The 12,331-nt window shown below is 49.9% G+C and overlaps 1 protein-coding gene across 5 annotated transcripts in view; it reads right to left on the bottom strand.

Annotated features, from left to right (window-relative positions):
- PAX2 (paired box 2) overlaps positions 1–12,331 on the bottom strand; it is an 83,586-nt gene that overhangs the window by 10,009 nt on the left and 61,246 nt on the right. For all 5 annotated transcript variants that reach the window (XM_030808388.1, XM_030808392.1, XM_030808385.1 and 2 more), the window contains one exon: positions 10,682–10,808. In XM_030808388.1, the coding sequence (XP_030664248.1) occupies positions 10,682–10,808 (127 nt within the window). The remainder of the gene's footprint in view (positions 1–10,681; positions 10,809–12,331) is intronic.

Consider the following 12,331-nt stretch of genomic DNA (forward strand, 5'->3'; position numbering starts at 1 on the left):
AACTGCATCAGACAGTGCACTTTCGTCAGACATTCCTTACCAAATGGGCCAGATCAAACTGTTTTGGAGAATCTAAGTGCAGCTCCTCTTACAAGTACAGAGAAAAGCAAAGTGAAAGACTTTATTAAGAAAGTTGAAAAATTGTAGTCATCAGGTAATTTGTGCTACTTTCGCCATCAGGTCTAAGATTTAAGGTCGGAGCTGTGTTTCTACTTGCGCCAGGACTACCTAGCATTCATTGAGCACCTACTATATGCTGGGCAGTGGCCTTAACATTTTACATGATGTATTATCTCATTTAATCTTCATATCAACCCTATGATGTTGATGTTTTATTTTTATTTTTATTGAGCTGGAGTCTCGCTCTTGTCACCCAGGCTGGAGAGCAGTGGCACGATCTCGGCTCACTGCAACCTCCGCTTCCCGGGTTCAGGTGATTATCCTGCTTCAGCCTCCCAAGTAGCAGAGATTACAGGCACCTGTCACCACGGCTGGCTAATTTTTGTATTTTTTAGTAGAGATGGGGTTTCACTATGTTGTCCAGGCTGGTCTCCAACTCCTGACCTCAGGTGCTCCGCCTGTCTCAGCCTCCCAAAGTGCTGGGATTACAGGCGTAAGCCACCGGGCCCAGCCATTGATATGTTTTTAAATCCCATTTTTTTTTTTTTTTTGAGACAGAGTCTTGCTCTGTCTCCCAGGCTGGAGTGCAGTGGTGCAATCTCCGCTCACTGCAACCTCTGCCTTCCAGGTTCAAGTGATTCTCCTGCCTCAGCCTCACGAGTAGCTGCCACTGTGCCCAGCTAACTTTTGTATTTTTTAGTAGAGACAGGGTTTTGCCATGTTGACCAGGCTGGTCTCGAACTCCTGACCTGAGGTGATGCACCCGCCTCAGCCTCCCAAAGTGCTGGGATAACAGGGTGAGCCACCATGCCCGGCCTTTAATCCCCATTCTATAGATAAGAAATAAACTCAGAGGGGCCAAGTATTACGTCTGAGATTTCACTGCATATAGTGAAATGTATGCCAGTAGATGGCAGAAACTGGATTGCAGAACAGGCTGTATACTTGGGAATTGATCCTGGAATGATATTATTCTCAAATAGTGCAGACCCAGAAAATAGATAGGTGTTTGGTCCAGGAAAGTAATATGGGATCATGCTAAGTGAATCCTTCCTGTAACAGAACATCTTGTCACTTCTTGTTTCTTATGTGTTTCAGTTTCTTCCACTTTTTTACAGTGGGGGTTTTAAATTGGGGTTAACTGATCCCTCAAGAACCCATAGATCACTTCAAGGGGTCTATATAAATCTATACATAAAATGTTATGGACATTATATATCTGTATCTTTCTGTGTAGATGGTACATGACTTTTATCATATTCTCAAAAAATATGGCTTAAAGATTAATAAGCACTGTTTTTAAAAAAGCAAAAAAGCCCTGTTCTTTGGCATAAGACACTGATTTGTTTGCAACTACTTGAATTGTATCAATAAACAAGATGATACAAAGCACAGCAAAATAACATGTGAAGTAGCAGGGAGGTTTATCTCAAGTCAAGGAAAATGTCAGCATTCAGAAGATCAAGGAAATAAAAAGGAAGCCATGAAAGAAGCAGAAACTGCTGCTCATGATGGCTCAGATGAGACTTATTAGACATAGATTTATACAGCAAAAGTTCTATCAAGGAGTTTAGAGATGCTTTTCCTCAGCATCTTTCTCTGAAAATGAGCACTTTTGCTACCCACTTGACACTGTGGAGGACCCTAAGGCCAGAAAACATAACTCTTGTTTTACTACCCTATCCTCAAGTTCTGTCTGTTTCTCATAAGGTAGCAAAAATGAAGACATTAGATTTCTTCAAGGCTGGCAGTCTGTGCCTGCATTTGACATAGGCATTTATAATACTTACAAGAATACACAGTTATTAAATTTGTAATTGCTGCCTAAATACATAAATGCATAATTGGTATTTACTATAACAATTATGAGCACCTTATGACCAATTCAACTTACACTAAAGTAACAAACTTTAAATCCACACAAGATGTTTTAAAAGGAGAGGAAAATAACTATCTACATATTTCCTTTCATTTCTTATTTTCCAAGCTTCCAAATCCTCCCAGGATTTGATTTGTCCTCTAGGGCAGAAGGGACTATGGGACGGCCCACAGCCCCAGGCTCTGCCTCAGCCCCATACCCCACCTGAGGCTTGCCTGCTCCAGGTTCCAGCAGAGGGGGCTGTGCCTGCAACTCAGGGTGGCTGCTCTTCCAGCTGATCTCAGCTCCCACTGACAACTTGAATCCCTGGTGTGTCCTAGGCAGGGATGTTACCCAGATCTGCAGGGGCTTAGTGAGGTCTACACCTTGACGGCCAACCGGCTGGACACAACAAGTCATGCTGTTTCCATCCCTTCTCCCAGTACCCCGCCCTCCTCTGGGCTGTGTAGCCTTTTGGCTCAGGGCCTCACAGGAGGTGGTTTCCTTCTAATTCAGCTGGACCATGGATGGAAATGCAGCTTCAGCATCCCAGGATAACACTAGGGAGTGCTGGGGAGAATCACATTTTCAAAGGGCTGAGAAGGAACTTGGCTATCTTCTAGTCCAACTCCCTCGTTTTATGGAGGAGGAAACTGAGGCTCAGAGAGAGGGGAAGACATTTCCAGTCCTCTTCCCAGTTGGCAACTTCCCAGTCCTTTTCCCAGAAGGCAACGTCTCTGTGTTGCCTTCTCTGGCTCCATGAGCAAATCACAAATGAAGATTGGAGTTGGGCAGGTGCTGGCACTCAAGAGGTTGGGCCCAGGCTCAAAGATGGGCTCAGAGCATGAGAGACCCTCATGCTGGGTGGGCAGAGGTTAAGCCTGTTTGCACAGTCTTCTGATACTCCAGGCCTCCCAGTTCCTCTCTGGCTTTATTTTGTTCTCTGAGAGCACTGAATTGTCAGCTCTAATCCTTCCGAAAGCGCAGTGTTTTTCAGGCGCTCTGTGTAAGTGAAACCCTAATCCCAAGGAAAACGGCCACTTAAGCCTCTGCAGCATTAGGCTGTTCTCCGAGCCCTGCAGGATTTCCTCCTTCCCTGCCTGCCAGCCCAGCCGCCACCACCACTGGGGAGAAGAGGGGAGGATTCAGGCTGAAGGCATGCAAAGCCCTCTCAGAAGTGGCAATAGTGGCGGAGCTTGTCTCCCAAAGCTCAGGGTTGCAAAAGCACTGGCTTGTTTGTCCTGAGGCTACAGCTAATTGTGGAGGTGGAAGGGATTCTGGCTACCCTGGGAAAGGAGTTGGGGGTCTTCCTGTCACCTTGGAGGTGGCCAGCCCTCTGGGGGAAACAGGTTTTCAGGCCTTGCCTAGGTGCCTTAGAGGCCACTGGGACATTTCTTAGCCCTTGGTACCAATACATACCTGTTTCATTGGGACAGCAGTCTTTAGGATTTCCGGTCATTCAAAAAATGTTGGGTTGACTAACCTTACTTTTACTTAGCCAACATTTTCTTCTTAAAAAGTACCAAATAATGGACTAAAAAGCTTAGTGCTGGGAGATCCCTTTTTTGGAGAATTCCCCTGTGGGACACATCAAGCATCTACATGACATCTACAGAAACTGAAAGGGTCCCCGTAACCTGACGAATCATGAAAGCAGTGGCCAGTATTCTCAACTGGGCAATCCTTTATTGGCCTGAGTTGGCTATTGTTACGCACTTGATAGCAAGATCATTGATTTCTTAGAAAATATTTTGATTCAAATTCAGACTGGCCCCTTTCTCTCTCTCTCTGATCTCTGATGAACAAGTGAGGCCATCCTTGGAGGGATAAGCACTCCATTTGGCATGTTCAGCCTTTTGGGCCTCACGGACAGAGGGAAGAGATTAAGGGAGGAGGTAAGAAGAAAGGCCCAAGGTTAAGGGCCAAATTTGAGCTCAGCGTAGAAAACACCAGAACTACATCTTTGCTAAGACACACCAAACCCTTCCTACCTTTGTCACCCTTCCTACCTTTGTCGCCCTCCCTACAATGCTCCTCCCTCTGCAGCCCCATTCTCAGCCTGGGTACTTCTGCCATGGCACCCTCCTGGGGAGGGCAGCCCAGCAGCACAGCGTGGCCAGTAGGCACAGACAAGGACATGGGATTGGGACCTGAGACTGAGGTGGCACAGCTTTTATTCTGGCCAAATATGGCCTGACTCTGATCCCGACAGTGGATTAGTGCCTCTTCTTTTCCATATCCTTTACCTCTAGCAGTGGACTGGATAAAGGAGGAAGGGAAAGAGGCCTGATCCAATGACTCCCTAGGCTGCAGGCCCAGAGCAGCCGCATATCTGTCAATGTCTCATTGCTATGGAAATGCCCCCGTAATTAAATCAGAGCTGAGGTTGGGGGCTGGAGGTCCTTGGGGATGTGGCTAGCAGACTCAGGGATGTTTGAAGGAGGCTAGCCTCTTTTCTTGGGACTCTCACAGCCTAAAGGAAGGGTCTAGGGCATGTGAGCACTGAGGAGCAGCCCTCTGGCTTGCTTTGGCCTCCACAGTAAAGGGCTCTCTGACTTGCCACATGTCTGAAGTTGTCCTAGCCCTCTCCTTTCAAGGAGAGGAACCGTGATGTCTGTGCCCTAAATTCCTCTAGCTAATCAGGGGCTTTGAGCTGACAGACAAGACTAGGAGACTCTCAGCCTCCTTCAGAAACATTTCTCAGTCTTTATTGCCCTCTCCTCCCCCAGGGGCTGGCCAAGGGCTAAGCTGTTTGTTTTATGGAGGGAAATGCAGTTGCATTGGAAGGGGGTTGTTAACTACAGGAAAGAGGCAGTTCCTGGAGGTCCTCAGGATGCCCTGAGTAGGAGGAGGATGCTTCCCAGGGTCCACACCTCTATCTGCTAAAAGGCCACTTTGCTGACCATCTCAGATGTGGGCCAGGAGGCCGAGCTTCTGAGAGTTGGCAACACTTTCTCAGAAGCTACATCCACACTGCTCACACTGGTCCCTGCTGCTGTCCAGCTGTGAACTTTGCCTCTCTGGCCTCCCCCACCTCTGCTCAAATCAGCCAGCTTCTGGGAGACCAGCCTCTTCTGCTCCCTCTTCCTGCCTTGGGCACTTCCCTCTTGGGCAGCATCCACATCTCTTCCTGGATCTTAGTTATAGCTTCCTTCAAAACTGCAGTCTTCAGGAATTAAGATACATTTCTCCCAAGCTCTTGAATAAAACCACCTTCCCCCAACCAGGATGGGGAAGCTATGGAGGCTTCCCACCTGCCCCCACCCCACTGGGGAGAAAGGTACTGTCCCCGTCTCTAGCTCTCTAATGTTCAGACATTTCCCCAAAGAAAATATAAGGTTTTCTGCTGAGGCTGAGCAGTGTGGGAGCCTGGACAAGCCTGGAACAGGCTCTACTTTCAGAGTTGCCTGAGGCTCAGCTCTTTCTATGCCTCCTGGACCCCAAAGCAATAATCTATAGGTGTGGTCCTCATTCTTTGCCCTTTTTGATCTCCATTATCTGACAATTTGGTGAGCAGTGGTGGGAAGGGACTGGGGGATCTGGATCTGTGATAAAGATACAACTGATACTTCCTTTGATCTTTTTTTTTTTTTTTGAGATGGAGTCTCACTCTGTTGCCCAGGCTGGAGTGCAGTGGCGTGATCTCAGCTCACTGCAAGCTCTGCCTCCTCGGTTCAAGTGATATTCCTGCCTCAGCCTCCCAAGTAGCTGGGACTACAGGCGCTCACCACCACGCCCGGCTAATTTTTTGTATTTTTTTTTAGTGGAGACAGGGTTTCACCATGTTAGCCAGGATGGTCTCGATCTCCTGACCTCATGATCTGCCCGCCTCGGCCTCCCGAAGTGCTGGGATAACAGGCGTGAGCCACTGCGCCCGGCCCCTTTGATCTTTTTTGGAATATTAAACATGCTGAGTTTATAGCGCTTTTGGATTATTCTATTGTTTCCAGTTCTTGGGGGGATGTTAAATGTTCTATTTATTTCTTCTACTAACTTTCCCTTTTGAAAGTTTGTATTCACATGAGATGTGTACTTTTTTTTACAGTAAGCTCATCAATAGTGGTGGGGTTTTTTTCTTCACCCTGTGGGAGTCCCATGTGCCCTGGATTGTAGAATGTCTCTACAAAGAAGGTTTGTCATTGCTCCTGGTGAGGTTTCAAAATGGGTTACTATCCTGTACAAATGTTTATGTAAGTTCCTGGTTTGGGTTTCCTGCAACAGACGTATAAATTTGTACTCTGATCTGGCATCAGGCTTGGGGTCTCCATGTCTCATGGTGACCTTCCCTGCTGCCCCCTTCCTTGTTTCCCTGGGCTACTTGGACGAGTGTATGTGTTTGCCTTTCACAGATAGTGTGGTCCCCGTTCTGTTCCTCACTTTATGCAGGATGATACTCAGTTCTAGCTTCCTGATTCCCAAAGTCACATTCCCTGACTGGTGTGTTACAACCCCATCCTCTCCCAGTCAGCGTCTCCCTCCAGTGTGATGCCAGCGGCCTCTCCAATACTGATCTGGCTTTGAGTTCCCCTCTATTTCTGGCACCAAAGAGTGAGATTTGCTGCATATTAACATTTTTGTTGTTATATTTTATTCAGTTATGTTTTGGTGAGGTAGCCTGCCTGGGTCCCAGACATCAATCTCATTCATCCTTTACCTCTCTGTGACTAAAGCAAGGGCGGTGAGAGCTGTACTTGCTCAAGGCTCTGCCAGTGCGTGGCAGCAATGCCCACTAGAGGCCAGTGAAGCCTGTGGGTGCAGTGGCTCCAGGGACTGGTGCTTTCCCTAGCTTCTAGAGTGAGCTTGTCCAATCCACAGCCCACAGGCCACATGCTGCTTAGGACAGCTTTGAATGTGGTCCAACACAAATTCGTAAACTTTCATCAAACATTATGAGGTTTTTTATTTTTGTTTTTGTTTTTAGCTCATCAGCTATCTTAGTGTTAGTGTATTTTATGTGTGACTCAAGTCATTTCTTCTCCTTCCAAAGTGGCCCAGGGAAGCCAAAGATTGGCCAACCCTTTTCTAGAGAGTGTGGAACTGTACAGTCTCTGGCTTCTCCAGCACCATTCCTTGCATCTGGGCTCTCTCCTTCGGGGTGGACTTGCACTGTGTCAAGGGACTCTCTAATGCTCAGAAACATCCCCAGTGACTTTGGGAATCCTGGAGTAAGTTCTCGTCTTCTCCTCCCAGATCAACATCACTGCCAGTGTCTCTGCATGCTCCTTTGTCACTGCAGCCTCGGCCAGACATGGGGAAGGGGGGGGTCAAGGTGAGAAAGCTATGGGGAACATGGGCTATCTTTTCTACCAGGGATGGGAGATTTTAAGGAATGAAGGCTTCAGCATGAAGTTGGAGCCAGAGTCCTCACTGCAGATGCCCTGACCCAGAGGGCCCTGGGACTACTGAGAAGTGGATGGCAGCCCCCCTGGGCTCCTTTGGAGGGTCAAGAAGGTGATGAAAGGTACCAGCCACAGCCAGCCAACCTGAAAAAGCCTGGGGCCAGAATGCCCATGACCCATTCTCTCATGTAGCTGGTCCCTCTTTATCACTTAGGAGAGACTCGGCTCCGTTCCAGACCAGCAGCCTAGAGCCGTGGGCTGGAGAGAAGAGATGCCGCTGAGCTAGAGCAGCCCAGCGGCAGAAGGGAAAGTGGGTGATAAATTTAAATAACCAGCTTGACTTGGCAGCTTGCTGAGTTGTGATGCAGTGAAATTAAAATCTCGGCAGAACTTGCAAACACTACCCAGCAAAATCAGTCTCTCTCCTTGGTTCCCTGATGGAAGGTGGGGAGGGGAGGCTATGGGGCTGAGCCCTAGCCTCTGGCAGCCACCCTTGCTTGCAATGTGATTAGCTGTCCTGGCCCACTGGGCCCCACTATCCCCTCCACACAATAGTCCAGGTTCCTCTCTCCTCTCAGTCCTGACCTTGTGGAATAGCTGCATCAAGTGGCTGGTGAAGTTTGAAATCAGCCTCCAGTGCCAGGAGGTGGCAGGAATCTCAATAAGGTCTGGCTTTTTAGGTTGGGCTAGGGCATTCCCTCATCCCCTAAGGTTTGCAGCCGCAGCTGCCAGTCCTGGGGAAGAAGATGAGCAGGGTGCCTGAGACGTGGAGGATAAAGAGGGCTCCTTGAACACCTTGGCACTCCTAAGCCAGGCTATGGGCACTGGGTGACCTAACAGCTCCCCTACCTTTAGCACACACCTCCCCAGAATCACCTACCCACCTGAAAGAGCCTCCTTTTCTCTTCTCCCACCAAAGCCCTTAATATTTGCCAACAAAATAAGCTTTTAAAGACTCTTTGAGGGCAATGTCCACAAATATACTAAGGGCCTCTCCCACACTCCAGCTCTGCCTGGAGCCCAGTTCTCACAGATGCCAACATCTTTCTAGAAGAACTCACCCAAAGTCCACTCTCCTGTTTCTGTTCTCATTGCATCACTGCTCACTACTACCCACAATATCCTGGCCTCAAGGCCAACATGCTGGACCCACTGCTGAGATGGCCCATGGAGTCTCTGAGCAATGCCCCATTGCTCACCTTGACAGTACCTCTAGCAAATTCTGTTTGTCCCCATAATAAACACATCATAAATCATTCATCTTTAATAGATTATGCAAATTAGGAGGACATAAAATCAACAAAGATCAATAACTGCAGCAGTTTAATTGCCAGCAAAAACATTTTAAGAATGAGCATAATCTGCAGCTCTTTCTTGGGTAATGGCACTATTAATCCAAACACTGGATCTTGGCCTAAGTGTGGAAAAATCATTCCCTACCCCTATCCCCATCTTCCCTCCCCCACCTCTCCACACACTTCTCTCTTTTTGGTAATTTCCAGTTTCTGAGCGAGTTTCCCCGTCATTACCACTGGTGAACAGCTCCGAATGTTAATGGTTCTGCTTTTGTTACTCCTCGCTTGATTGAAATGTCGCATACAGATTGAGATGTTAGTGCTAACTTGCCACCTGGGAATGTCAAGCTGGGTCTGAAATGAACTTTTCTCACACTTGGATCCAGATGGATCAGCCGGAGATGTTCCCAGGCTGAGCTGGGACTGTTCCAGGGCCATGGGGGGGAGGCTGGTGGGGGCTGCTCAAGGTGGAGACACTTCTCTGCAGCAGCCCCTGGGTCTCCTATGGCAGGAGCCCTACCCTGAAGATTCATACCTCCACCCCAGGAAGTCCTTGCCTTCTGGACTATGGCCTGAGCACTGGGCAGCAGACAGGGTTAGAGAAGTCTCCCGGCTTCTCTTTGAACAGTGCCTGGAGTGGCCATGTTTGGGAAGTGACCACTGTACCTCTGAGCAGGTCAGGAGAAAGGTGGCCTGGCCTGGGCCATCTCTCTGCCTTGGGTCAGAATACCTAGCAGGTCAGAGAGCTTCCCAGCTGGGCAAAGGATGGCTCATGCTGAGGGCCACGCGGTCATGGGCTATGTCCTGGCCCAGCTAACCCAGCTAAGGTCGTCACTCCTGAAAGCCCAGTCCAGGTCTCCAACACTTCCAGAACTCAACCTCTGACTCCCTAGTCAAAGATCTAGGCTGGAAACAGTTGTACCAGTACAGCCCCTTAGGCAGAGGCTGGGAAAGCTGACAGCGCTCTCCTAAGCCCCCAGGTGGAGGATGGGTGGCCACTGAGCCCAGCTCAGACTCAAATGCAGCCACACTCAGACCCGCTCCCAGGCAGAACCAGGGCCCAGTCCTAGAGAGGGCTGTGCCTGTTCCCTGCCTTTGCCGCTGGCTCTGCAGCCCTGCTGCCGGGTCCCCAGGCCACCTCCACTTGCCTCGCTCTGCAGGTAACGCCTCAGTGTCTCCCAATCCCCACCGAGACCCTTCTCAATCATCCTGTCTCCCAAGGAACAAACGGCACATTGGCTTTAGTGTCTCCAGAATAATTAGGTGAATTTTAATAACACCTCAATGTGTGTGTCTCCCACTTGGGCAGTCTCCTGGCCTGGAAACCCTTCTGCAGTGGCATGCGCCTTCCACAGCCTGGAGCTCTGCGGCCTTCCCTGGACTCCACCTCCCCTTGCAAACTAACTGGCCCTGCTGCTCTTCATCTGTAGGGGCTCCTGGCCATGGTGCCCCTAGCTCTGCATTTGATTGTGGGCCAAGCCTGATCCTACCTGGCCTTGAAATCAAGCCTTGGTGTCAGTGACTTCTCTGGGAAGCAAGAGGAAGGCTGGAATAATTATACTCATCTCAAACTCCACAGAGCTGGGTGCCATGCCCTCAAGCCCAAAGCCATGGTCACCCATGCTGCCTGGAAGGAGTGGTAAGCGGGTCCCCCAGGAACCTTGGAGACACAAGTGTGGAGGCTGGACACTGGGTACCCATGCTCCACTCTCACCAGCCTGGCTTATTTGCCTTCTGCAGATGTCCTAACAAGAGGCTCATGATTCTGGGCAACTTGAGAGAGGGAAGAGAAACAGACAGAGGGAGAGGTGAAGGACAGGAGGAAGAACTAGCAACAGCCCCTCCTAGCATCAGCCTTTCCAGGTTGAAGCCCACAGACGCCCTGACCCCAGTTTTTTTCTCCCCACATCTGCACACCCCTGTTCAGGAAGCACTCTGGTTTTAGAAGCCTCGTTCTCTCTGTAAATATCATGGCAGGGGACCTGCTCATCACACTGGGCCTCAGATGGCATGGGCTGAGGCACCTTCCACTGAACACAGTGCCCCCGCCCTCCTGGAAGCCCCCTTACCAGTCACAACGGGGTATGTCTGTGTGCCTGACACGTTGCTGCCCAGCTCAGGGTTGGTGGATGCAGATAGACTCGACTTGACTTCATCAAGCCCAGGGGTCAGGGCTGGGAGGGAGTACTCGTTCCCCTGGGAGGAGAGAGAAAAGTGACAGCTCTCTATTGATGCACGCACAGAGAAAGGGCTCGGTGTGCAGATGGGGAGGAGGAACAGGGGAACCCGCCCAGATGGGGCAGAAAGAGATGGTGGGGCAGAGGGGAGATGCGGCAGGGGGGCACTTGGCAGATGATGGCAAGTTTTGTGCGGGTACGAGTAGACCTGACTTGGTGAAATTGGAGGCACAGCACCCTTTACACATTTTGGGCACTTATGCCAGCACCCTTTATGTTTCTGTAGCATCTCCTGCCTAAGCACCACTGAGGGTAGGGTGTAGTAGTGGGGATACCCTTGTTGAGAGGCATGGGATGTCGAGGAGCCTTGGGGAGGAGGGGGGACCATGACATGACTGGCAGAGCCAGTAGCTGGGGGAAGGGCCTAGTGGGGACTTCAGCCTGGCACTGCTGGCTGATCGGGTATGGGCGCCCCTTTTTTAAAAACAAACAATGACAGCCCCATGGGCCCCTTGCTCTCTGCCTGTGCACTGGGGTATGAAATTGGGGAGAGGGAGAGTCCACATGGCTAACAGAAGGGTAGGAGGGGGCCAGTCATTGACTCTGAAAGGGTGTCCTGCCCGAAACACTCGAGTAATTGCCTTTTTATTGCAGCCACGGCCAAGCCAGACCCCAGAGCTGGGCAGACCAGGAGCCTGCACAAAGCAGGAAAAGTTGCTCTGATTAATATTACGTTAAATTAAAACTGATTTTCTGCTCTTTCGGGTCTGTTTTTTCCCCTTCCACTTCCTGGCCCCCCCAGAGTACCCCCTCCCCTCCATGGCTGGACGGGATTGCCTCGTCATTTCCAATTCCTTCTCGTATTGATCTTCCTGTAGAAATCAGTTTTGTAATTAGCTGCAAATTAGGCCTTCTACTGGGGGTGAAGCTGCCCCCTGATTTATCACCAGAGTAATTCGCTGTGATCGGAGAGAAATTAAAATGAACTCAATTAGGCTTCGGATTTGCTTTATGGGCCCTGCTCCGAGTTTCAGGGGGAAAAATGACTGTGCTGGCGTTTAATAGTCTAATGAAAGTAAATAAAGGTTATTCATTGTAATACAGCCGGGGACTCAGGGAGGGTGCACTGAGCCGCCCGCCTCGGCCAGCTCCTCCTTTGTTGGTTTATGGCTCAGGGCACCTTAAAAAGACTTTTGATTTTTGTTTTATGAAGACAAACAGCTTATGGGATAAAAGGACGGGCGGGGAGAAAGGCGAGTGGCTGGAAGCTGTTGGAGTCTTACAGTGGAACTGTAGCATGCGACACTGTGGGGCTGCACTGACGTGCATGTGTGGGTGCATGTGTGCATGCGTGCAAGCACAGCAATGCTGTTTTGTGCTGCGACTGTGGGCCTGGCCTGGGCCGCATGTGTAGCAGGGATGGGAGTGTGCCCCTGTGTGTTAGCGGGTGTGCTGGGGGCTCCACCCAGCATATGTGGGTGGAGGCATATGCTAGGGGTATGCTGAGCTGGTGATCTGGGGACAGCACACACCCACTGGGTC

The sequence above is a fragment of the Nomascus leucogenys genome, chromosome 3 (assembly GCF_006542625.1).
Source record: "Nomascus leucogenys isolate Asia chromosome 3, Asia_NLE_v1, whole genome shotgun sequence".
In the NCBI taxonomy this organism is placed as follows: domain Eukaryota; kingdom Metazoa; phylum Chordata; class Mammalia; order Primates; family Hylobatidae; genus Nomascus; species Nomascus leucogenys.